Source organism: Mercurialis annua, linkage group LG8 (genome assembly GCF_937616625.2).
Source record: "Mercurialis annua linkage group LG8, ddMerAnnu1.2, whole genome shotgun sequence".
Taxonomy (NCBI): domain Eukaryota; kingdom Viridiplantae; phylum Streptophyta; class Magnoliopsida; order Malpighiales; family Euphorbiaceae; genus Mercurialis; species Mercurialis annua.
Genome location: NC_065577.1, coordinates 32,510,760 through 32,538,636, shown reverse-complemented (window position 1 = coordinate 32,538,636; position 27,877 = coordinate 32,510,760). Strand labels below are relative to the sequence as shown.

Sequence of the window (27,877 nt, the reverse complement as noted above, 5' to 3'; positions counted from 1 at the left end):
AATCTTCTATATTTATCACGTTATGCCCTTTACTTTTCATTTGATCTACTTTGAAGTTCATGGTTTAACACTTCACAAACATTCATTACGTTTGTACCTTTCACAACCTACTATTCCGCTTCATATCTGATACCTTGAGGTGGAAGTTTCAACTTTCAATCAGCCGATTGCAGTTCTCATTGTTTATCTCTTGACCTAAGTACCTTGATCTTTCCCGATTATCCTTAACTGGAACTAATAGTTGAAAGAATTTCCCAAATCGGGTCACAAACTTAGTTCATGTCATTTGGTCTTTCACCGTTCTAATTGCATGTCGGAACTAATCATAGGTTGAACCTTTCATCGACATCTTCATCGACATTACTGTTGGTCCTTCATCCGCTCGATGTGTACGAGCATCTTACTTTACTTTCCTAGTGGATTTAGCATACCACTTGATCCGTCAAACTTTTTTAGTCTTAACTTAAGTATACAAACATCAAATCTCTATAGCTGTTCCTTTCTTCACGTTGATACTATCTTTATATCCATCGTCCTATCATTGGCACACAATTCCTTATATCAGTTGCTTTTACGGCCAACTGATTTATAATGACGTGGGGTTACTGCGGCACTCCCGATGCCTGTACATTCCCACTTTATCTTGTTAGGTTCCTATTGACCTTCATCGTATTTCTGGCCTTTGCAGGCCAATTAGACTAGGTTGCATTCGCTTCTGTTACTTCAATCTTCTTCTCGCACCTCATATACTTGCTGTGCAACAGCACGCGTTCGCCCAGTTCTTTGTTCATAGTATGGCGATTATAAAGAATATTAATGAATTCCTTAAATATATCATTTACTATTCATCACAAATACTCGCTGACCACGTAAGTTGGACTCTAGGGACGTCTCCTTCCTTTAAGCCTTCTATGATTACGTCTCTTATTGGAAGTCTTCCGAGTGTTCTGACTCATCGTGGACTAGCCAATTGCCAAAACATATACTTGCGTTGTATATGTTAAACGCATATTACTATCGTAACTATAAGCATCTATGTTGACCGGATTCAAGAAAATCAGTGTCCCCTAGATTTTCTTGATTACGTAACGCATCTTAAGTCTTGCGAGTATTCCGCTCACATGGACTTAATCAAACATCATCAGGATCAAATCACATCATACATGTTCTATACATTATTAATCGAACACATATATTATTCTAACTGTGCACTAGCCTGTTTAGTCAAGGCTAAGTTTATTAACTAGAGACACAAATCCTATGTTCTCAAAATTATACTTATTCATTCGCCTCCTAGCCTTGATCACAGTTTGCTCGCGAGCACTCTACTTCCTTTACAGAGTCCTGGTCTAGGTATACTTACATTAAAAACAAAACTCTTGAAAACTCTTTCAAATAAAACGACTCATTTGAAAATTTCATTTAAATCTTAGCAAAATTGTGCACTAGGGTGATGACGTCTCTCATCCCCAAAGAGTTGCCACATCTCACCTCTTCGTCTGAACATAATGCATATGATGCATGTCCTATTAATGCATGTATTGATGTATGTAGTGATGCATTTCTATCAATGCCGTGGCAATCATGTATTTTTTGTATCGGGTCTAGGCACAATTATGCTTTCAGAATCGTTAAACAAATAACTTTTAAAAGTTATAAACTTTGAGTTTTGTAAGTTCTCTAGACCTTTAAACTCTGCTTCTGGAAAGTTCCTCAACTTCTATAACTTTGTAGTCTTTCTTCTCACTCTTTCTAAAATTTCGATCGATCGAATCCAATAACATCTCTCCTGCTATTTGATGCTAAACACCTATATATCTAACATCAAATCACATTCACATCAATCATATTCTATTCATAGGAGGCAATACCTCTCCTAGAAACTTTATTTCAAAAAGCATATTATTCTTAATCTCTTTTGTCTGACATCGATAGCAAAGCCAACCGATGTACCCTATTTGCCTGACATCGATAGCGAAGCCAACCGATGTATCTTATATGCCTGACATCGATAGCGAAGCCAACCGATGTATCCTATATACCTGACATCGATAGCAAAGCCAACCGATGTATCCTATCTGTCTGACATCGATAGCGAAGCCAACCGATGTATCTCATACGTCTGACATCGATAGCAAAGCCAACCGATGTATCGGATATGTCTGACATCGATAGCAAAGCCAACCGATGTATCCGATTCAATTCATACAAATCAATCTCATATCATGCGAGCACATCTTATCGAAAACAAAATTATACGTATATTTATCTCGTATATACGTGTCACGAAAGTCAACCAAACATTTCACAAGTTAATCTATTATACTTATCACAAAACACTTAACGTAAACAACTGGGATCAGACAAAGGTCAACTCTATAGCTGCAGTAGTTCCTAGATTACTTAACCGACAAACACATCTTAGCAGAGGTAACTGGACCAACTGCTCTGATACCACAATTGTCACGACCCAAATTATTGAGCCGAGACCGGCGCTAGGGAATGGGAGTGGTAGCTCCGAAACCCGTAGCAAGCCTAAAACCACTAATAATTTTTCGCAATTGAAAACATATTATTATATATAAAACGTTTTCAGAAAACTCTTTTAAATAATACACTTATAGATATTAAAATATTATATCAGAGTCTACAATATAAAATATCAGTTGAAGTTAAAGCGTCTATCTAATACTAACAACTACTGACTACTGCAGCTCTGAGAACTCATACTTGTGCAAGTCCAATGACTTCTGGCACAGTGGAGCTGGTTTGTCTGATCCGACTCTGTCTACCTGCAAACATCAGAGTGAGGGGTCAGTATTTGGGAAAATACTGAGTGAGTTTGCAAGTTACTTATAGTATTATCAAAATATAGCGTCACACGCTTAATACATATATAATTTTATGATATAAGTAAACATTATTAATTTCAAAAGTGTGAGTCCAACTCACTAGATACGGGGACTTCCAGACTACACCGTAGCCGAGTTCACTCTGCGTATCTAAATCATAAAGTGTGAGTCCAACTCACTGGTGGCCCAGCCACTAGATACGGGGACTTCCAGGCTACACCGTAGCCGAGTTCACTCTGCGTATCTAAATCATAATATATTATGCATAGACATATATTAATTCTTAATCATAAAGTCAAGTACTCTAGACTGACTCACCAATGATCATGTAGCCTATTGACACCCAATAGGTAGTTGGTCTCTTCGGACCGCACATTTGACACTTATCTCCAAAACAACGAATACAACAACATTCATATAATCAAATCTATCAAACAAAACAGCCTATACGAGCAAATCATATAGATACGAGATATTTAATATCAATACTCATAGTATAAGAAAATAACTTTTATAATAATACGCAAAAGTAAATTGCCACTCACAGTGACCGTTATCCAAAACTGCATTACTATAATCCCGCAAGCGTAAGCTCCATGCGTTGTCCAATCACATAACCACTCCAGCTACTGGCTTGGTAGCTCGTCGGTACGTCAGTTACTTAATCGAGTTACCTATACGTTTAATCCATAAACGTGGGCTTAGTATTCAAATTCCTAAGTTATAAACTTAGGTAAACATAATCGTATTTCAAATACGATTCTTAACTTTGATAGTATTCTAATACTTACTCGAGATATTCGTCATATCTCTTATTCATCAATTCTTAAACTTAGGTTCCTTATTTCTCGGAACCTTAATCGAACTCATTATGTTCGATATCCAAATTTCTTATTTTCGGTGTCCGTGATACACTTTTAATGTCCGACGTACTTAAAGTCGGAAAACGCGGTCATAGCGGGGCGAAAATATCGTATAGGTGCTTCACGTAAACTATGCGCCCGCATAGTCTACTTGCGCGCCCGCGCAAAGTACTTGCGCGCCCGCGCAAGTTTGTTACGCGCCCGCGTAACTATGTTACGCGCCCGCGTAACTATGTTACGCGCCCGCGTAACTATGTTACGCGCCCGCGTAACTATGTTACGCGCCCGCGTAACTATGTTACGCGCCCGCGTAAATTTGTTACGCGCCCGCGTAACACTCGCTCTTGGCCATTCCGACGTGCTTCCGGCATGAAAACGTTCCAAACACATCCGAAACGCTTAATCTAAGCTCAAAACACTATAATCCAATTCTAATATCGATTTATACGATATAATCGTTTCGTGGCCTAAAACTTTGAATCGATATAACTTAAAATATATCCGTTTAAACGGTAAAACGACAAGCTTACCGCGATTCGCCTCTGGAATACGATCAATTCGAGCTATTAAGCGTCGGAAACGGACGAGAAACGGAGATCGAGCGACGGATCGTAAGAAATGAGCGAGAGAGAAGAAAGCGTTACTGATGAAGGAATGAAGTCTCTGGAGCATTCTTCTCTTCTTTTCCTTTCTTATAATGTTTGGTTAAATTATTCCTTTAATCCTTCATTTCTTCAATTTAAACCAATTCTCTATTAAACTTTCTATTTTAACTTATCGATTAATTATTTACTTTAACTCAATTACGTACGTATTATTTATATCCAAATAAATAATACGACTCCAAAATTATTATTTTCCATTAATAATCTTTTAATCGCTATTTTCTGGCTTAATTGGCTAATTTACACTTTAGCCCTTGAAACTTTTCAAAAGTTACAATTTAGTCCAAACGCATCCGCGTCCAAATTTTAAAAGGTCTCCGATTGACCCGAAACTTTTACCACATATACTATAAAACATTTCGCGGACCTTGGCGAAATAATTTCCATTTTAAGTCGTAGTGGCTAAATTACCATTTTAGTCCATGTACCTTATTTCAAGCTTTTCTTGACATTTATCCTTCTAATTCCAATTCTAACTTTAGAATTGAAATATAATTTTAAGTTTCTCGAAATAATCTTTTTCAAAACCGTCCTGCTAATATTTTATACTTATCTTAATTTCTCGGAAATCCTTCCGATATCGCTACTCCGGCGATGCAACACTGGACACGTGGTCCAATTAAATACTTAAATATTTTGGGATATTACATTATAAGATGGACTCTCTAGAGTCTAATAAGACATTGCATTTAATAGATTTACCCCTTACATGCAAAACTGTAGGTTGTAAATAATTTTTGAAAAAGCAATTAAAATCTGATGGCACAATTGACAAATATATAACTCGTCTTGTTGCTAAGATTTATCGATAACATGAAAACATTGATTTCTTTGAGGCATATTCGCCTGTTACTAGAATAACATCCATTATAGTGCTGATTTCGATCATTGCACTATATGATTTGGTTGTAAACCAAATGGACGTTAAGACTGCTTTTCTAAACAGTGAATTGGATGAAGAAATATACATGGACAAACATGAGGGATTTGTGATATATGATCAGGAACAAAAAAAATCTTCAAGTTAGATAAATCTTTATATGGTCTAGAACATGCACCTAAGAAATGACATGAAAAATTTAATAATATTGTCATCTCAAATGGTTTTAAAGTGAATGAAAATGACACATTTATTTACTATAAATATGAGAAGGAACTGTGTACTTTCATATATTTATATATTGATGACTTATTAATGTTTAGATCAAATATTCACATCGTGAATGTTGTGGAATCATTGTTGTGTGCCATCTTTGATATGAAAGTTCTTTGAAAAGCGAGTTTAATTCTTCGTATAAAGATTACTAAGAATACACATGGAATTTTTTTTATTTCAATCTCACTATGTTGAGAAGATTCTAAAGAAATAAGATTACTTTGTTTCTAAACCTGCATGTACACAATATGATATAGGTTTAGAACTTTTTAAGAACACTAGTGATAGTGTACGACCTTTTAATCATGCGAGCATCATTGACAGCCTACAGTATGCCAGTGATTGTTCTAGACCTAATATTGCATATGTTGTTGGATTATTGTGAAGGTTTACTAGTCAGCCTAATAGTAAGCAATGGCATGCTATTGAAAGGATAATAAGATGCCTTAAAATAACCATGAACCTTAGGTTATATTATTAGAATCATCTTATTGTCCTTAAAAGATACACTGATGCAAATTGGAATACATTATCAGATGATTCTAAAGCTACCAGTGACTATATTTTAGTATAGCTGGTGGAGTTGTTTCTTGAAAATCAAAGAAATAGACGATTTTGGATCAACCCATGTTGGAGTTAAAATGTCGAAACCCATGTCCTGAGTTTCGACATTTTAGTTTCGAGGTTTTATCCGAAATAATAAACTCTCCAATTAGAGCGGTATATTGATATATTTATTATCAATATATTTTTATCTACGATGCCCAGTCATATTCTCTATTATATTAGTCCCGTTCATATCCCCTTATTAAAATTTAAATTCACGATTATAATTTTAAACTCCTATTATTACGATATACCTTTAGAGATATGTAAAAATTAAATTTGCGTTTAAATTTAATTTACGTATTCCAAATTTATTAAATCACTTCCCGTGATTTAATAACCTTAAATAGTCAAACCTTACTATTATCCTTTCACTATTAAACTTAGTTTTTTCGAATATTTTTCTTAATATTCGAAACCTCAAAATATTATTTTTAATATTTTGATTACTCCAATTTGACCTCGTGGCATATTCTACTTACTTCAAATTACGGGGTATTACAGCTGCAGTAGTGTGTAATAGGAATGCTATGCCAGTAGCCATGTCAGTGTTCCTCTGTCTATATACTTTGATAGGAACATGAATATGTTTATATCTACTAAGTGGTTATGTACTTGGCATATAATTTTTAGTTTCCATCCCTCTACGTAAAGGCTAGGCTTTGTGTCTTTGGTCTGCAAAGACACTGTGTGTAGACTTGTTGGCCTTGTGTGTATAGTCTGATGTGTGATGTTTTAATATGTTTAATATAACACTTTTGAAACGGAAAGTGTTTGAGATATTTTATTAAACATATTATAGGTCGCGTGATTTGAGACAGGGCTGCCTATGAGATAAAGCATATGAGCTAAGTTCCTAGGTTTTGGTACCACCGTACCGATTTTCAGAAATAGGCGTGGGTTAGGATTATTCAACTAGCATTTCTGAAAATGCAATTCGCTTATATGAATATTTTCAGAACTGTCTTCATGTTAAACGAAAAAAATGTTTTAATGGTGTTTTCTGAAAACTGATCGTATGCGAGATACGATCTAGATTTATATTTGCGAAAAATTTACAGAGGTATTAGGCTTGCTACGGGTTCGGAACCACTATTCTCATTCCCTAGTGTCGATCTCGGCTCAAGTTTCGAGGAGGAAATCGGGTCGTACAACATATTTCTCACTTATTGATCTTATAAATTTAGCAAACATATCCAACACCTTTTGCATTGCATTAGAATTTCTCTTCTCATCTTACTCTTTAGAAGTCCTTTTTATCATTCCGATACTCATAGATGATCTCACATCCTGGCATTAAACTGCGATGTTCAGGGTGTCTTATGCAGATTAGAATTACTCACAGCTTCGTACCTCGTTCACTTGTACTCGTCGTGATTTAGGAGACTCATCAAAGATATGGCTATGGTGGGGACCTTAGCTGGTTATTACTATATCCTTCGACTTAGCCCACATGCATTCTAACCTAGGCCCTCCCCTCTAAATTAAGACCCAATATAATATTTATGTTTTGAGGCAATATTTCTGTAAGGGCCTAAATCCCATTTTCTAAAATCCAACATTTTGAAAATCGCTTTTACAAAATAAATCCAAATTTCCAGTTTTTAATCCAAAATAAATCCAAATCTTTAGCTATCAATCTAAATTTTCAAAATCTTCATCTAGTTTTTAATCAAAAATAAATCAAAATCTTCACTTTTCAATCCAGATTTTCAAAATCTTCATCGAGTTTTCAATCCAAATTGTCAAAATCCTCATTTAGTTTTCAATCAAGATTCTCAAAATCTTCGTTTTTTTTTCAGTCTTAGATCGGACCTAACAAATTTTAACCAGTTTTCTAATTTATCTCTTTTTAGTTTGGATGTAACCACCTTTTCAAAAACACCCTTTTCAAAAACTCCGGGTTATCAAAAATTATCCATGTTCAATTAGATAAAGTCATTTTACCTTATCAACCCATAAGGCTCAATTATTTTGACCTTTAAGGTCACCCTCTTTTATGGCCAGAAGTCACATTTCATATTTGGACCATTAGGGACACCCTCTTTTGTGAACATAGGTCACATTCCAAATATTGACCTTTAGGGTCACCCTCTTTTGTGACCATAAGTCACATTCTATATTTTGACCTTTATGATCACCCTCTTTTGTGACAATTAGTCGCATTCCAAATTTTGACCTTTAGATATCACGACCCATTTTCGTAGATCGTGACTGACAACATGACACACACATATATATATATATATATATATATATATATATATATATATATATATATATATATATATATATGAATAATCATAAACCAAAGTAACATCATGCCAATAAGAATAAAGCAACAATTGGACCAATCCGATAAAATAGCTAGTCTAATAAAATAATAAAGACATCGACTAAGTACAATCGCGATCTAAGAGTTTTTAATAAGTTTGACTATCCTTATTAAATATAAAGTAAACCTCCGAGGAAATCAACAAAGATGGAGGTCACCCGACATGCTCAAAATGTAAACCTAAATATGGGGAAACAACATGGGTCAGATATATTGAGATGAGTTCATATTACCATTTACATTTATTAAGTGAAAATATCTAAAACATTTAATAAGCATTTTATCATTATGGATATGCTGGTGAGACATATTTTCAAAACTAATCCCCGACTGTCACTTGAATAAGTCACGTGAGTCCCATGAGACGTATATTCCACCGGCGCCCTCACTAAGGAGAGACGAATCTCCAACCTACCCCAATACCAAATGATCATACCGGTGCGCACGCAATCTCAATGATGTCCATCGAGTAGCCCGTTTCAATTCAGATCCATAATGTTGAAAAATAGTTCAAAAGTTGTTTATATAATATATATACAAAATATACAGTTTACTAAATAAAAGCAGTAAATAGCAACATAAACTCACTGTTAGGGAAAAATCCTCAAAAAACTTGACAAGCAACTAATAATGGTTCGACCTAGAAGCATGTGCAGTCGACGGGTCTAAGAAATAAATCATAAGTTAAAATTAATATTAACCCCTAACTTTAAAGAGTATAAACACCACTTCGGACTAGCATAACACCAAAATCAATGCCAACGCAATAACCAAACATAGAGTAATTACACATTATTCAAACCATAGCCAAGTCAATCAGCAAGTTAAGTTCCATTGAGTTTCACTTGAAAACATAAATCAGAAACATTTTCAAACAACTTGATAAAATAAGTAAAAAATCCAAAATGGTGACTTAGTTGAGTCAATCAAGACTTCCAAGCTTATCTCTTATGTCGGGCGACTCAAGTCTAGCCCGATCCAACATAACCAAGTTATAAACCATTGTTTAAAATTCGGAAACCATTTAATAAATTAAAATCAAGTTTGAAAAGTAAAGGAACTCAATAGCGCTTAACTAACCAACATTTAATCAAGACACATATAAGGTATTATGAAATCCATAATGAACCAACAAGCTTGAAATGACAACACAAGCCATTAAATACCATAGCAAACAAATCAATGATTCACGTATCCATCATTCCCAAGCAATGCCAACAATCAATCTAAACATCAATTCCATACTTAAAAATAGAGCATGGCATAGCACAACATTTCTTACCTCATTTTAGATATAATCCAATATGAAACGAATACCACAACCCGAATATAACATTATCATTTAAAGCATTATACAAACAGCCCTAAACATTTAGATTAGGCCAAAAAAGTTTGTAAATACAACCAACGTACAAACCCGCACAAAATCACCAAATATTTGATTTGCACTAACCATAGTTAAGCCGTTAAGTATGAACACAACAACACATAAACAGCCATATAAACATGCTTGGACAAATCCAACAACCCAACAATTTGCAATGCCAAGTAAATCCATAATTTCAAACCACATATGAACTATCAATTGGATAACTCAATTCGGATTCAAAACCAACCAAAGGCATACTAATCAAATGATACAAGGTATAGCAAAATAACACATCAATAGGCATATAACATAACCTTCCTAACATGAATTAATATAATTGACATCCAAATAATAATCATAACAATTGGATTTTAAGCAACCCTAACACTTCAATTCGATTGAAACTCATACAACGCATAAACGAATCAAGCTCAAAAGAGAATAATTAATTTCAACAATAACAGAATAAGTATTGACAATTGAATATGATATACCAATCACAAAACATAATTAAAATAACCACTATATATCCAAATACATGCCACAACAACTAGGGACGAAGGCAGGATTTTTTTTGGAGGGGTAAAAAAAATTATAACTACCATTCATAACTATCATAGAAAATAAAAAATTGAAATTTAATTTCACTAATAAAAATAATTTAGTTTACTTCAACATAAAAATATTAAATATTAAATATCAGTCGCGAAATTTCACACTTCTTTTTTTCATATCATAAAATTCATCAATAATTGAATCAGTAGTGAATGTCTTTGCAATTTTCTTTTCAATATAAGTGATCAAGTAATCTGCAAGAAAATCATCTTCCATTTTATTCCGTAGCTTCGTCTTCACAATACTCATAGCTGAAAATGAGCGCTCTGTTGTTGCAGTAGTCACATGAAGAGTCAAAATGAGTCGAATTAACCTATCAACTAAAGGATAAATTGTAGCTTTTTTAGTGTTAGTCAATCCTTGACATAATTCAGAAAGAGTAGATAAATTATTCAACTCTTCATGTTGAGGAACATCAAACTCATAATGATGTAGTTGAATCTTTAAATATAGCTTCTCTTGATCTGTGAAATCTTCAGGATAATATTTTTCTACAAGATTGTATATGTTATCAGCATTGAACAACCTATAATTATCCTTCAGATCTATAGAAGAACTTAAAACAAGCAGTTCAACTGCTTTATCATTGAATCTACTATTCAACTCTTGCAATTGTGTATCAATTGTAACTGTGAATAAGTCATACTTATAATAGTGACCAATAGAAATATCAGTTTCCTTAGAACGACACCTACTTCGACGAATGGAAAAAGGAGCATTCATATCGGGGATTAATACTTCATGCTTCTCACAAAATAATTTAACTTCTTTAATAAACTTCTCCCATCCACATTCTCTCATATTTTGAATCAATCGTTTTGTGGTAGAAACTAAATCAAGAGCGTCTAAAATATCTTGAGCTTTTCTCTGTAAAGCTTGGCAAAGATCATTAGAGAGTAATAATATATCTCGCATAAGATGCAAAATGAACACAAAATCAAAAGATGTCATGTAATTCATAGCACTGTCTGCATCTCCACGTTGAGAGTAATTTCCATCCTTGATGACAGTTTCAAGAACAATGCAAGTCGCATCAAACATATCAAATAAACTACAAACTGAGCACATGTGAGAGCTCCACCTGGTATCCCCAGCTCTTTGAAGATTACCAATTTGATTTTTTTCCAGTTCCAGTCTCAATTTCTCCAGTTTCAATCAACTTGGCAATATTAGTAGTTTGAGCAGCCCTTAGTTCATCTTGTCTTTTGCAAGAAGCACTAACAATATTAATGATAAAAGATAACTGGCTGAAAAAATTATGAATGTTAATTACCTCTCTGGATGCTCCAACCAATTCTAATTGAAATCCGTGAGCAAGAAAGTGAATATAATATGCATATTGACAATCTTTCAAAAACAAAGCTTGTAACCTGTTCCACTCTCCACACATATTACTTGCACCATGGTAACCTTGTCCTCGAATATTATGAGTGCTCAAGTTGTGATAAAAAAGAATAGCAGATATGTTATTTTTCAAAGTCATAGCTGAAGTATCAAAAACATGAACAAGATCAAAGAAACGCTCTTGAACACAACCACTTTTGTCTACAAATCTCAACACAATAGCCATCTGTTCTCTCTTTGACGAATCTCGGGACTCGTCCACAATGATACAAAATTTAGCTTCGCCAATTTCCTCAAGTATTGTCTGACGTACTTTCTTTGTAAAAATACTTAGGAACTCCTTTTGAACATCAGAAGATATATATTTTGCATTTTTTGGAGCATTCTCTAAAACCACTTTATCCACATTCTCATTATAAGATACCAATAGCTTTACCATTTCACGACAATTACCTGAATTTATTGACTCTTCACTTTCATCATTACCTCTTAAGGAACAAGTTTGAAAAGTGAGCCACCGGAATGCATCTATTGTGGTCTTGAGTCGTAATGATTATTCGCAACATCTACAGAAGATTGCTTTGAGAGTGCATTATCAATATGTTGAGACTGAGCCATCAAATCGTCACAGGATCTTACAACATTATGATGAGGAGAATTAGGAGAACTACCAATATGACATAAAAAAGCACATTTTTTCCCATCATTTACCTTCTTCCAATTTTGAAATCCCTTAATAGTGAAACATTCCCCCCAAAATATTTATTAGGCTTGTTGAAGATATAACTGGGAAGGCAAAATACAACGTCCTTACTAGGTGAGTACTCTAACCAACTCGGAAATTTAGAATACCAAGAAGTAATAAAATGTCGAGGACGACTTGTTGGACCTGATAATGGATACTTAGGGAGAATAGGTTGATATGGTCCAAGCATTATATAGGCTCTTCGAATTTCATAACGTTTAGTGACCAGATACTCCAATATAGGACATCTTAACCTCGGATCCCTCTCTAAAGAGGAAACATCAGTTTCACTTGAATTTTTTCTTGCAATTTTATTAGCTGGCTCTTCAAAATCACTAACATTATAAAGTAGTATATCATCACTCTCTAAATTAGTCGTACTTGTTCGCGTAAAATATAAATCAATTCTAGATGATTTTCCCATATTAATTAATTTTATTTAGCTAAATCAATTAAACTATTAAATCACGTATTATGCTAAATAATTATATCGAAAAAATTCCCAGGAAAGATTGGTGGGTCACAAGCGGACAACTTAAATACCAACTTCCTAGACATAATTTAACTCGATATAACTGCTTACACAATAAATACTCTAACTAGCTCAAACGTTAGCTAATAAATAGATAATAAAGAGAATACTAGAATTTTATAAAAGATTATACACTAAGAGAAAAAACAAACCAAAGCCTTTAGGAGTTATTTAGGCTAGTTTGTATAGAATGAGATATTTAAAAAGGAGAGAGTGGCTTCTTTTTATAGGTGAAGGAAGACCACATCTTTCATCCCAAAGCAATATGGGATAAAATTAAAATTTGTCTATTACTAATTAGTTTAGTAAATGGATATAAGAGTCCTGTTAGTATTAAAATTCACACACAAGGAGTATGTGCGTAACCTGTCAAATGGCTTAAAAGAATCATTAATTTAGATACAATTACTCGTTAAAGAAAATAAATTGATTTTTCCTTTTCTATAACTACCCTATAATTACAATTTAAGCCGCTGCACTTATGTAATTCCCATGCATCATTCTTTGAATATTTAGCAAGCATGTGAGGCCCACTAACTCTAATTATCCCAAATTAACACTAATATATAGAGTTAGTAATTTTTTTTATTATTTTTCTTTGGAGGAGCAAGTGCCACTGCTTGCCCCTATTTATCTCCGTCCTTGACAACAACCAACATCTAGAAAGGAAATTCAAATGGTAACTACAACACAAATGATTTGTAACAATATAGAAAAAGGATTAATTACCTTAGCAATCCAAGGAACTAAGAAAACTCAGAAACGAAAAGGGTCCAACACTATAAGAATGAAATCGTATGGAGAAATGAGCCACGAGTTGATTTAAATACAAAACCAATGAATTAGAAATGAATATAAACAAATTAAATACTTACCAAAATGTTTAAGGCACAAGGATTGAGAGGAAAACGGCTGGGAATAGGTTTGAAACGAGTTTAGGTTTTAAAAATGAATGGGGGCTGATTAGGTAGCAAAAACGGAGTTTAAATAGACAAAAACAAAGAAAATCGGTTCTATGGCCGGTTCTACTACGCAAAAACAGTTATAGAACCGGCCCAAGTATAAGTGAACTGGCCCTATGGCCGGTTCAACTGGCTGAACCAGTTTGCTCTCTGTCTAGCAAAACGGAGCAAATCGTACCTCAGAACCGGTTTAACTCAGTTGGTCTGGTCCTAAGTCCGGTCAAGGCTTAAAAAACCAACTCAAAACACATTCGAACACATCCCCAAATCCACGATACGGTCCCCCTAAGTACACAAACATTGTGAACTAAACCAACACCAAAACACATGAACATGTCGAAGCAAAAACACAACCAAAGTCCAACACAAACTAAACATTAAACGGACAATCAAATCATCAAAAGAAGTCGGAAAACACAGGGTATTATATTTGAGTTCATTCTCTTTTGTGACCATAAGATACACTCAATTAAAATTCAAGATTTTGAACTTTAGGTTCACTCCATTTTTCAATTTTTTTATTCCAATTTTCAGATTTTGGCCTCCATGATTCATCTTTCCCGTTTGTGCACCTTCTATTAAAGGCCAACGACTCTTACATCGACAATTACGCTTATCTACTATTAGATTTGTTAGAAGAAGAGTTTGCATGTACTCGTCGATAATACCATTTTAGATGCAACAGTAAAGACCAAAAATCCTAGGAATCATGCCTCATCCAGAAGCGTCTGTAAGAGTAATTTGGTTGGAAGGAACAAGTTGTCTCTTTGATATAAATTGTTCTGTGTGCTACTTGTTAAATAACAATGCATATCATAATCAAGAATATCATTCATATCATGCATTCAATATGGCATGCATCATTTTATTAACCCTTTATGGATGCAGCCACTACACACATCATGTGTTAACCAGTTGTCTTACAACCATATGTTCACTTGCTCCTTCGATTAAATCAACCTAACATCTAGAATGTCAAGCATCTATCAATGCTTAGTCATGGACAAGACATGGAAGCAATCAAAAATCAAAACCATGAACCAGACGAGGCAAAAGATGTGAGATCAACTCTACATTCCAGAATCAAATGAACAGAAAGGAAGCAGTGTGAATAAGGATCCTTAGATTTGGCTAGAAAGGTGAATGATTAAGATCGAGAATTCCCCAAGATTAGAGGGACATGTTCCGAAGAGGAAGAATACAGACCTTTTTCTAAATTCAAAAAGCTGACCAATAAAGTTTTTAGAAGACTAATAGAAGAGGGTTATATAGAACAATTGTCACTAGAAGAATTTTACGAGTACAAATGTTTGTAATTGACTCATCAATAATTATTTGATACAAGATTGATTTGTGAGTAAACGACCCTAAAAAATTAATTGGTATAGGTAATAAGGACGTAATTAGACAACATGAGTCAGTCTACTATATATGCATTATGTGATCTATGTGGATAACAACTTCGTTAATCCATTGATTTTAATAGTTGATTGTTTTTTATTATTCTATATAACGTGACAGTAAGGATAATTTGGGGTGTCGGGTTATAACATATAGGCTAACAATGTCTAGTAATAAAGGTTAGTGTTTTCGATCTATCCTTCGTAGCATGGAATAATTAAAATTGACTAATAATAATTAACTGTTAATTGAATCAAAATCCATATCGAACCAATTCTCTAGATTATTTGTTATTATTGTTTGTCCATTATTTATTTTCTTTTTCCATTAGTTTAATCAAAAATCTAAGTCGAATTATCATTTACTTAAGTAGTAGATTAGTTAATTTATTTGGTACCAAATACAATTCTCATGAGATTGATACTTTACTCATCAGTATATTACTTATATACGATATAGTATATTTGCAATTTCGTTTATCACACCTCAACACCATACCTATTAGATTTATTTAGAGTCATTTTTAGCTTCAATTTTTTTATTACTTTAACCAACGAAAAAGTTAAAGAATTTAATTTTAGATTTTAACGTTATTTTTTATATTTTTTAATATTAGAAGTTAAATTTTAAAATTCTGTTTGCTAATTACAGAGTTGTTATATAAATTCAATTAAAAATTAGAACAATTAAATTGATTAGTAAAATTTTAGCAAGAATTGCAACAAAATAATAAAATTGGAACATTACTATAAAAATTAAAAGAATTTAATAAAATTGCAACAACCCAAAAAAGTTTGAATTATTTTACTATCACTACAAGAAAACAGGTAATTAGCGACTGATTTTAGCGATGGAACTAAATTCTGTTGCTAATTTTTAATTTACCGACGGATTTAACATTCGTCGGCAACTCCCCAAAAAGAAAGGCATGAAGAAGGCGGGAAGGTTCCCGCCTTTCTTTGCAGACGGAGTAGCGACGGGTTATCTAATCCATCGCTACTCATATGGTTTAAGTGAAACTCAGTGTTTCGCGTAACCAGTTTAGCGACAGATTATCTAATCAGTCGCTAAACTGGTCCATTAATGAAACACTAAGTTTCATTTTTAGGGACGGATTTCTCCTGCCGCTAAAATCTAACCTAATAATACAGCAGCCGACTTTTTTTTCCTTTTCTTCTTCTCTTCTCCCTTTCTTTCTCTTTTTCTATCGACTTCCCCCGCCATCTGTCCACCGACCGGTAAGTTCCACTCCCCTCCAATCTTCTCCTTTTTCATTATTTATTGATAAATTGTAATTTATAATCATTTTTGTTTATTATCTTGAAGAAATTTCTAATTTCTCCGACTTGCCGTGCTGCCTGTCATCTGTCCACTGCCGCCGTTCGTCCACCACCGCCCGTCCACCGCCGCTGTTCGTTATCCATGTAAGTCAACCTTTATTTTTGTTTAATTTAATTAAATTAGGTTTCAATTAAATTAGGTTAGTAAAAAAATTAGCTAGAATTATAACGAAATAATAAAATTGGGACATCATTATAAAAATTAATTTTTTTTTGAGAAAGACGCATAAACCCGATAAGATTTAAATTAATTAGCTATTAGAACTAATATTTTAAGTATTTATATATATATTTAAAATGAATACGATTGATAGAACATTCAATCCATATATTCAGTAAATTTCTATAAACGTGTTAAAGTAGGTCAACAAGACTAAGCGAATCCAGTTTACACCATTAATAAATGAGGAAATTTCTTAGAGTATATATATATATTTCTATTTTATTTTTAACTTTACATTGTTTTAAGACATATTTACAGGTTGTACATTTTTTTTACCAACAATAATTTTTTTTTAATTTTTAAAATACCTTTTTTCATTTTTTTACCGATTTATGCTTTTTTTACTGACTTTTTTCCGAAATTTTATTTAGTGTTTTTTCATCGTAGTTTTTAGTGTAATTATGGTGCTTTTATAGTGTATCTATGGTGTATATATAGTGTAACTATAGTGTTTTTTAGTGTTTTTATATTGTATACCACAAAAACACTGTAAATACACCATAAACACTGCAAATACACCATACAAACATAGATACACCAGAAATACACTATAAATATACCAGAAATATATCATAACATAAATACTTCTTAAAAATACTCCAAATACACCATAAATAAATTCATTTTTATAAAATTAATAGCATCAAAATAAAAGAATAAATTTATGAACAAGAAAAAGACAAAATAATTATATGAATAATAGAAGGATTTTATAAACAAAAATAATAGATCTGCAATAATCTATTTACAAAATATTTAAATCATCACAAAAAATCTAAAAAATTACAAATAATCCAAAACTAATGTCGAAAAATTCATAGCGCGAACGGAAGAAATGAATGAAAAAACGCAAACGGAAAAGACGAACAAAAAAGCAATCGAAAAAGACGAGAAATCTACCGAAAATATACGAATGGAAGCGTGAACGGAAGAGACGACAAAAAAAGCGACCGGAAATGACGAACTGAAAAACAAAAGAAGAAGAAAAGAATAGAGGATTTTGAGAGGAAGAAATGTACAAAGAAAGATAAGAGAGAGTGTTACTATATAAATTTTTAACCTAAATGAGATAAAACTTTTATATATAGTAAGGTAGTTTTGTAAATATGTTTGTTATTAGTATAGAGCGGGAAATCATGGAAAAAGGGTCTAAAAAGTGATAAACACTTTTAAAATAATGTATTTGACTTATAATTCTTTAATAATAATAGGGTACAATTGAATTTTAAAATAATTATTTATATTGTATAAAACTAAATTTTAAAATAACTCACTCAAATTGTAATTATAAAAAATTAAATTCTGAATCTAATTATATATACGATTTTTAAATTACGATTAGTTATGAATTTTAGGGTTAATATCATAAAAATTTATCAACTTTACACGTTTTCTCATTTTAATCACGCAGTTTAAATTTTTCCATTTTCATGCACGAACTATCATTTTTTCTTAAATTCATGCATTGTGCTGAGATGTCACAGCTTCATTGGTGTAATTCGCTAAGGTGGAGGTTATTTTGCACCAATGAATGACTGCCACCTCAACACCGTGCATGAAAATAAGAAACTTTAAACTGCATGATTAAAATGAAAAAATATGTAAAGTTCGTGATTTTTTTTGACATTAACCTATATTTTTATGGGCTAATTCCATATAAAATCACCACCTTTACATGTTTTTTCATTTTAATCACGTCCTTTAAAAAGTGTCAAATAAAATCACCACCTTTCATTATTTTACCAATCTATCACGAATGTGAAAATTCGGTGTATTTTTATTTACTTGACAACCGGAATCAACAAGAAAAGAATAAGAGAAATGTATTTTGTGTGTTAATAGGCATTAGTCAGATTAAAATATTTATTTAGGAGGAAAAATACATCAGATTTTACTATCGATGATAGATTTGTAAAAAATGAAAGGTGGTGATTTTATTTGACACAAGGACGTGATTAAAATGAAAAAAACGTGTTAAGGTGGTGATTTTATATGGAATTAACCTAATTTTTATTAACTAATGTTATATTGATACAATTTGTATATTCTAATTTATGCTAGCAATATTGCTTCAGAGAGATTGCTTTTTTGGCAGGAAATCCGACCACTGATAGAGTTTCATGGGACTGTTCTAATTAGTGGAGACTTTAACGATATTTGCCGGCCAGAGGAGAGACTGAACTGTGCAGGCTTTTCTCCTTCCATGATCGCGCTTAATGAGTTCATAAATTCTGCTGAGTTATTGGATTTACCCTTACATGGAAGACGTTTTACTTGGCATAATTCGCATTCGAGATCAAGAATTGATAGATGCTTGGTTTCGGCTTCTGCTAGTGTGCTTTGGCCAAACATGACTCTTTCTGCCTTACCCCAAGGTAAATCTGATCATGTTCCAATCTTATTTCGTTCAGTTTATAAGGTTGATTGGGGGCCTAAACCTTTTCGTTCCATGGACGCTTGGTGGGAGCATAATGATTTTAATGAGTTTGTGTCAGATTCTTGGGGGTTGGTCTGTGAGACTTCAGATAATCTCACGAAGAGATTAAGGGAGCTGCGTGCAAAAGTCAAAAAATGGAACTGTGATGTCTTTGGTGATCAGAATAAAATCATAAAAGAGTTGAACAATGCTATTCTTATTAAGGAGCTTGCCGCTGAGGATGGGCAGCTCTCAATAGATGATGAGAGTAGTTTGTTATCTCTTAAAAATGATTTATGGGTGGCAGAAAAAAGAATTGAATCGTTATGGATTCAGAAATCGCGCTTGAAGTGGAACTTGTCTGGTGATAGGAACTCGAAGTTCTTTCATAGCATTGCTTCTCAACACCACAGGAATAATCTTATTTCATCTATTCAAGTAGGAGAAGCTGTTTATGTGGAGCCGGAAGACATTCGATTCCATATACGAGAATTTTTTAGTTCTCTTTACAGACAGAAACATAGAGTTCGATTTAATCTCTCGGGTTTGGGGTTTAAGAAATTATCTGAGGGACAAGCTGTGTCATTAGTTCGCGAGTTCGATGAAAGTGAAATCTTCTCAGCTTTATCTTCTTGTAGTGAGCGGAAAGCACCAGGGCCAGACGGCTTTAACCTTTTCTTTTACCGCAGAGCTTGGAGTTCAATGAAAGTTGCTATTATTGAGATGTTTTTGGGTTTTCATAAATCCGGTTTTTTACCAAAAGGGATTAACACTGCTTTTATGGTGTTGATTCCTAAGGTTATTGGATCCTGTGACATTAGAGATTATCGCCCTATCAGTTTAGTGAATGGATTATACAAGCTCCTTTCAAAAACTCTATCGTTAAGGTTAGCTCCTCTCATTTCACATGTTGTTTCGGAGAGTCAACATGCCTTCTTGAAAGGTAGAAGCATCCAGGAATGCTCAATGATTGCAAATGAGCTTATTCACTCAGCAAATAGGCGGAAGCATAAGTTGTTGGTTTTGAAGCTTGATTTCCACAAAGCTTTTGATAGTATTGATTGGGAGTATTTGATTATGGTCATGCGTTGTATGGGTTTCTCTCAGAAATGGTTGGATTGGATGTCTTACTGTCTTTCGACAGCTACGACGGCTATTCTAGTCAATGGTAGTCCTGTTGATCCTATTACGTTGCAGCGAGGTGTTCGACAAGGCGATCCTATTTCTCCTTATCTGTTTGTTCTAGCGGTTGAAGGTTTGAAATGTATTCTTGAAAAATCTAGCCAAATGGGTTTTACTAGTGGTTATTCTTATGCGAGTGAGTTTGAGCCGATATCCCTTTTACAGTTTGCCGATGATACGCTTATCTTTCTCCCCTATGATCTAGATCAGATTGTGAATTTGATTCGGATTCTACGTTGCTTTAAAGTTGTGTCTGGGTTGAAAATTAATTTCCATAAAAGTTCAATAATGGGAATTAATATTGGTGAAACAGATTTATTATCTGCTGCTAATTTGGTGGGATGTAAGATTGAATCTTTTCCTATCAAATATCTTGGTCTTCCTTTGGTTAAGCGGCAGTTAGCTTCCGGGTTTTGGGATCATGTAGTAGATCGGTTTAAAGCGAAATTGGCTTTATGGAAAGGTTCTCTGCTCTCTCCGGCGGGAAGGTTAGTCCTGATTAAGTCAGTTCTCTTTAGTGTTCCGGTCTATTTTATGTCCTCTTTTTGTATGCCAAATGGGGTTCAGAGTAAGTTAGAGTCTTATATGAAGCGCTTTCTCTGGAAAGGCGATATTACTTCTAGAACCCTGTGTAAAGTCTCGTGGAAAACTATTTGTCAAGATTTTGTGATGGGAGGTTTGGGAATTTCTAGTCTAAAAACTAGAAACGAAAGTCTTCTTTTTAAGTGGGTTTGGCGATTGCGTTTTAATAGAAACTCCCTTTGGTTTAATATAGTTTCATCTTGCTCAGCAATTTCTGATTGGAACTCTTTGAATTTTGGGGATTCAAAAAAGTTATCTAGCATGTGGAAGGGTATTAAGAAAAGGTGTTGTAGTGACAATTTTGTTTGGGGAGTGTTTATTGAGAATGTTCGTTATAAAGTGGGTGATGGGAATTCTACTCTGTTGTGGCATGATAATTGGATGGGTGTTGGAATGGCGAGAGAAATTTTTCCAAAACTTTTTAACCTTTCTAATCAAAAGGAAGCTTGTATTTCTCATGTTTTGGATAGAGGTTGGAGATGGCGACGTCGTTTGCGTGGAACGGAATCATTACTTCTTGTTGAATTTCAAAAATATTTTAATGAAGTAACTTTGATTGATAATAGGTGTGATGTTATTTCATGGAATTCGTCTTCGGGTGTATATTCATCAGCTTCTTTTTGTAAGTTTCTGGCTACTGCAAGTTCAGGTTCTGGTGGCTCTCGTCGTGTTTCTCAGTTAGTTGCTCAGGTGACTGCTGCTGGTTTGGTTGGGGGAAACAGAACTGATGTGCCTTCAGCTACTGGTTCGGCAGGTTCAAGCTCAGGTTCTGGTTCTGCAGACGCTGCTGTTTCTCCTTCGGTTTCTCAGATGGTAGCTGCTGTTGCTGCTGGTTATGAGAGGGACGCTGTTTTACAGTCGGATTCTCAAATGGCAGCTGCTGTTTCTTTTTCTGACAGAAGTGGGACTGTTTTTGAGGGTGTTCGGTTACAGCAGGGAACGGGTTTAGTTGGTGTTGCTGCAAATACTAGAACTGTTGAATTGTTCAGTAATCCGATGATAAATGACACTTCTTTTGCTGTTGATGAGATGACCGGAGAAGCTGTCGTTTTAGAGGAATCTGCAATGGAAGCTACTGTTCTTCAAAACAGTGAACATCATATAGTAACTACTGCTATAATTCCTTATGCTAAGGTATGGAAATCTCAAGCTCCGCCGCGTGTCAAATTTTTTATCTGGGTTGCTCTTCATAATAGAGTTCCTACTCTAGATTTTTTGGCAAGACGTGGTATTATTTCCTTTGATAACTCCTTATGTTCGATTTGTGCAATTGGGGAAACGCAAGACCATTTATTCATCCATTGTACTTTCGCTAAGAGTGTTTGGGTTGAGGTTCTTCGAAAGATGGATGTCGTTTGGGTCTTTCCTTCTACTTTTGTTGAATTTATGGTGCAGTGGGATTGCATTGTTCCAAGGAGCCCCTACCGAAAACTTTGGGAGATTCTTTGGTTTATGATCGTCTGGGAGATATGGAAAAGCAGAAACTCAAGAGTTTTTAGTAATGCAGTTATTGAAAAAGATATGGTAGTTTTCAATAGTTTTAACAAGGCGGCTTTTCTTTTTAAGCTTTGTAATAGGCGTTTTCCTTACTCTGGCCTGGATTTCTTTAGAAATCCATTTTGTATTCTCTTTCCGAACTTGTGACTGTTTGTTTTGTCCGTTGCCCATTGCCTAAGCCTCTAGTGTGCCATTTTACATGTGCCACTTCTTGTGCGAAAGCTTTGTGTAGCGGTTTTGACACTTCTTGTGGCTTTTAATATATTTTCTATTCATCAAAAAAAAAATATTTTTATTTAGTAATAAAAAGGAAATTCTAGGCTGAATTATGTAATCCTAAAAGGTTTAGTAAGTACTTTTCTCTGTAAAAAGTACACACAGATTCTTGTCTTAATGTCTGCTAACTTTTTGATTGGACTATGATTTTCAGTGACATGAAAAAGCAGAGAAGCTATTTTCTTCTACTGTTACTTTCTGTCTTCCACCACAATTCTTATCACAATGTGATAGAGAATATACTTTGTTATTTAAAATTGCGTCAATAATACATTTGTTTGTTGCACTAAAATTATTCATTTTTTATTTTTTAAGATATTATCTATTTTAGTAAATCATAATTTTATATTTATATTATTCTTATTTAGAGTCTACTATTTATTGTCATTATCATAAAAATATAAATTATTAAAATTATCATATTAAATATGATAGATAATATTTTTAAATAGCCTTCATTATCGTCTTGAAAAATATGATATAATTAAATATATCATTAATTTTATTCATAAAATTATAAAAATTTAATATATTAATTATATTCTTTTAAAATGGTGTAAAAATGATAGAGTAGATAATTATTTAAAGGAAGAGAGTATATTGTTTTAACAAGTATAAAAAGAGTAACTTAAGTTCTAAGTTCCCCAAAAGACTTACTTTTTAGTTAATTAAATTGAATATTTGGTCAGAAATTAAAAGATAAAAATAATTAGTCTACCAAATAAAATTTAGCATAATCTTTTACTTTTCATGATTCACACGTAAACATCAAGCTATCCACTCAATTATTTTATGCTTTGAATTTACGCTTACTATTGCATGGCTATTTTTTTTGATGTCCTCATCAGTTAGATGAGAATATGGCAGACATTTTTACATGATTTGTTTTTTTGAATCAATGTGATTTCATTTAATTTTTACCATTTCGTGATCTGTAATAATTAATTGTCTTGAAAAATGTTGGATCATATGAGTCATCTTCAATAAGTGAACACAATTAGTATTAGAAATCAATCATTGAATTAAGAAATTGATTGCTTACCGAATTAAGATATATATATATATATAGCAACCGAATTAAGATATATATATATATATATATATATATATATATATATATATATATTTTGTTGTGTTTTAATTTGATAGGATGTTTAGAACAAATAGGTATTAAAAAATTATTAATTTAATTAAAACAAATACATTATAAATAAAAATCGTCCTTGAGCACCTTTGTTTCTTCTACCATATTGGCTTCATGGCTGGGTTGACGTTTAGCTCGCGGCATGCCACCTTTGGGTCTACTCCTTTGATTTCTAAGGTTTTTGTGGAAAATGTTCCTTGAAACTGGCGGAGCACTTTCTGGACATCTATTTCTGTCAATTTTCTCATTCCAGTGCCCATCTTTACGCTTTTTCACGCATGGATTTCCCAAGACTTCTTTCACCAACCGGTTAGGCCGTCGATTCTTCGCACAGTAGTTCTAATATCTCGTCTATGTGGAACAGCTCGGCCAGGTACTGGAAGTGGCAAGCTTCCTCCTCTTCTTGGCTTCCTTCAACCGTCATTGTTCCTTTTTCAGTGGGGATCATTGTTCTCTTGTTTCTTTATTCGGTAGCCGCTCCTGAATCATAGAGGAATGTACGCCCCAGTATAAGGTTGTACGAGAGTTTCCTGTTTATGACTTGGAACAGGGAGGTGATTGTCCTTTCCTATCCTCTCTGATCTTTGAAATTCACGCGAATCTACCCTACTCCTATCGTCGGGAGCCTCCCGCCCCTTCACGTCTCCAGATTTCCTCTTCATCTGGACCTGACTCCCGCCTGTTGCCCGATAGGCATCCTCCATGATGATGTTAGCGCATGCACCCGGATTTACCGATGTTCTCCGGACCTCACGTCCTCCCACCTTTGCGATTACCACGATCGGTCCTTCTAGTTCCTCCTATTGGAGATTATGGAAGATATTGCATTCGACCGTTGGTGAGATGGTCTTGTTCCGCTTGTATCCTCTTTAGGGGTCCTCGTTGTTCGCTCCTCTCCTACTCTTGGTCGGTAGGTTTCTTCTTGGTGTGTCCATCTTGGCTTGGTTACGGGAAGTGTTGTGGGTCTGTGTGGTTCTTACCGTTTTCCCGCTTCTATCAATAGAATTTTTTTTAGGACAATTCCCACAGACGGCGCCAAATAATATATGTGGGGATGTTACAAGTATAGCTTAATAAAAAAATCAGATCAATGGAATATATATTTGATTTTTACAATACATATTGGTGAGGTGTCAGGATATCTGATCCTTTGAGAGAGTTTAGGATCGATCTATTTATAAGCAAGCGTGTTTTCCTTGCTTCTCCTAGGTGATGTGGGATTTATGTGAACCGTGTGTTTTGTGGTCTTATTCCATCATGCAGAAACATGAACAATACAATCATACAAACATGTAACAACTAAGACACATTTGCAAACACAATACGATACTAAATATAAACACATCATCCATACAATATACGACACTAGAATAGTGGGCATTCAGCTTCCGTAACTATTATACGTACTAGCCCATCTATTAATCTATACACAAACGCTGTTAACATAAAATAGCATAACTACGATCATGTAGCCTAACAAAAGATATATACAAACACAACAGGTATGAATATATATTAAACATGTAAAAACCCTGCTATATTAGGCCACAACTGGTCACCATATACTACTGCAGCTCTAAGGGAAGTCATACTTTGTACAAGCACAAGGACTCCCAGCACAGAAGGAGGACGTCTGTCTGATCCGACCACTAATCACCTGAAAGGGATAAAGATCAACGGGGTCAGACTATGCTGAGTGAGTTTACACATTACTAATGGTATTACACAAAAATAACATCGCATTTAAAAACAAAACATCGATATAAACATAATATATAATTTAAGCATTTGATCCGATCGAAACCCTAATCCCATAACCAACCTGGACTAGGGTACAATTCCTATTAGTAACGAGCGATAATAGTTTCTCAAATACTTTTGGTAAGGTTCCGAGATAATTCAACCGAGTTTAACCTATACCAAGTGGTATAGTCTCGGGATAATTCATACGTACGTTTAATTCATAAATGTAAACTTAATGCCAAAATCCTAAGTTACAAACTTAGGTTAATTTTATCTTATTTTTAATACGATTCTTGAATTCGCTAACTCTTAATCGTACTCTTATGCTTAGCCAAAGTATTCGTTGTATTCTTCTTATCGACATACATGTTATATATATTCTGAAACCCTAGTCGTGAACGTCGTGTTCTATGTCAAAATTTCATGACTTCAAAGTTTGAGGAGAAATATCGAGCTAGGGTACGTCGTGTCGAGCTCGGCACATCGTACCCGGTTCCAAAATGGTTGGGCACATGGTGTCCTGCCTTGTAAGAACTGGTCTAGCGTCGTGAGAATCGGTCTCGCGTTGGGAGACAGTGTCTCACGTCGTGAGACACGTCCAGCCGGATCCTAAGCCCTCTCCGACGCATTTCTGACCTCCAGAAGGTATTCGAAATCATCCTGACATGCTTCCACACCAATACAACACAAAATCCAACTCAAATATCATCAAAAACATTAAAAACAACGTGATTTTGATCAAACGATTTGACAGTTTCAAACTTTCACATGAACAGACCATATAACCCTAATTCACAACCCCAAATCGGAAACTTTACCTTGATTTGAAGCTTGTGTATGGTAAAGGATCGAATTTCCGAAAGATTAGCGCAAATATCGCTTAATTCCGATACCGGATGAAGAAACTCTAGTTATCGCCGTTTTCCTTCGTCATTTGATCATCTGATAAGAAAATGTTGCTTCTGGATACATTTTGAAATCTGATATCAAAACCATATATGGTTGATTAATATTCTCCTTTAATCCCTTGCTTAAACCCATTAACTTATTCATTCCTTCACAATTTTGTTTTCATATAATGGTTAATGATATATAACCAAATCCTTTACTTTTTCATACCAATTAATCCATCCTTCTCATTTTTATTTTTATTACTAATATGTATCTTGGTTAATCATCTCTTCAATCCTTCACATCTTTTACTTTTACCCTTTTCTCTTTTAACTCTTCTTTTATCCAAAAAAATTAATTAATTACTTTAATCCCAATAATTACATACTCCCTCTGTCCCATTCTCACTGCACATTGTTTAAGAAATTTTAGTAACTTTACTTTTGTATTCTCATATTACATTAAATGCTTCACCACTTTTTTAAAAAAATGCTTTTAAAATGCATTAATTGATGAGGGTAAAAGAAGAAAAGTAGTGTTAAATATTCTATAAATAGATGTTTTCAAATAGAATGGGACACCCAAAATAGAAAATTTGGTCAATTGGAATGGGACAGAGGGAATATTATTTATAACCGAATAAATAATACGATTTTACGATATAATTATTTTTTCCGATAATCTTTTGTCGATTGATCTCAACTATTATATTAATTATTCATAATAATTAATAATACAGGACTTTAAACTTCACTTATACTTTTCTCTTATAATTTTCCTTAGTCCCGATTTCACTTCTTTTCTTAAATTCTAACATCAAAATTTTCTTATTAGAATTTTTAAAACCGACCTACTCGGGTCTTATTTATTTAATCACCCTGATAATCTCTTATTCTTGTCGCTCTGGTCGTTCAAAACGAGACACGCTGCCTACTTTAACAGTGTCAAACTTACGAGGTATTACAAATTCAAAAGAGTTGGAAAGTAGCAGTTTAAACTAAAAGTTATGATTAACTAAATTTGAATTTTAATTGTGGTGTTAAACTTATGATAAAAGAAATCAGAGATTACTGACTATTCTTATGATGTGTATCACATCATTTATGGATTATGTTGTCAAATTGCAATTTAGGCTATT

The 27,877-nt window shown here is 33.8% G+C and overlaps 1 protein-coding gene across 1 annotated transcript; it reads right to left on the bottom strand.

The window, feature by feature from the left end:
* Nucleotides 1-10,545: 10,545 nt before the first annotated feature.
* Nucleotides 10,546-11,529, bottom strand: LOC126661916 (uncharacterized). Its single transcript, XM_050355797.1, has one exon. The coding sequence runs from the start codon at nucleotides 11,527-11,529 to the stop codon at nucleotides 10,546-10,548; it is 984 nt and encodes a 327-aa protein (XP_050211754.1).
* Between the last annotated feature and the right edge of the window lie 16,348 nt (nucleotides 11,530-27,877).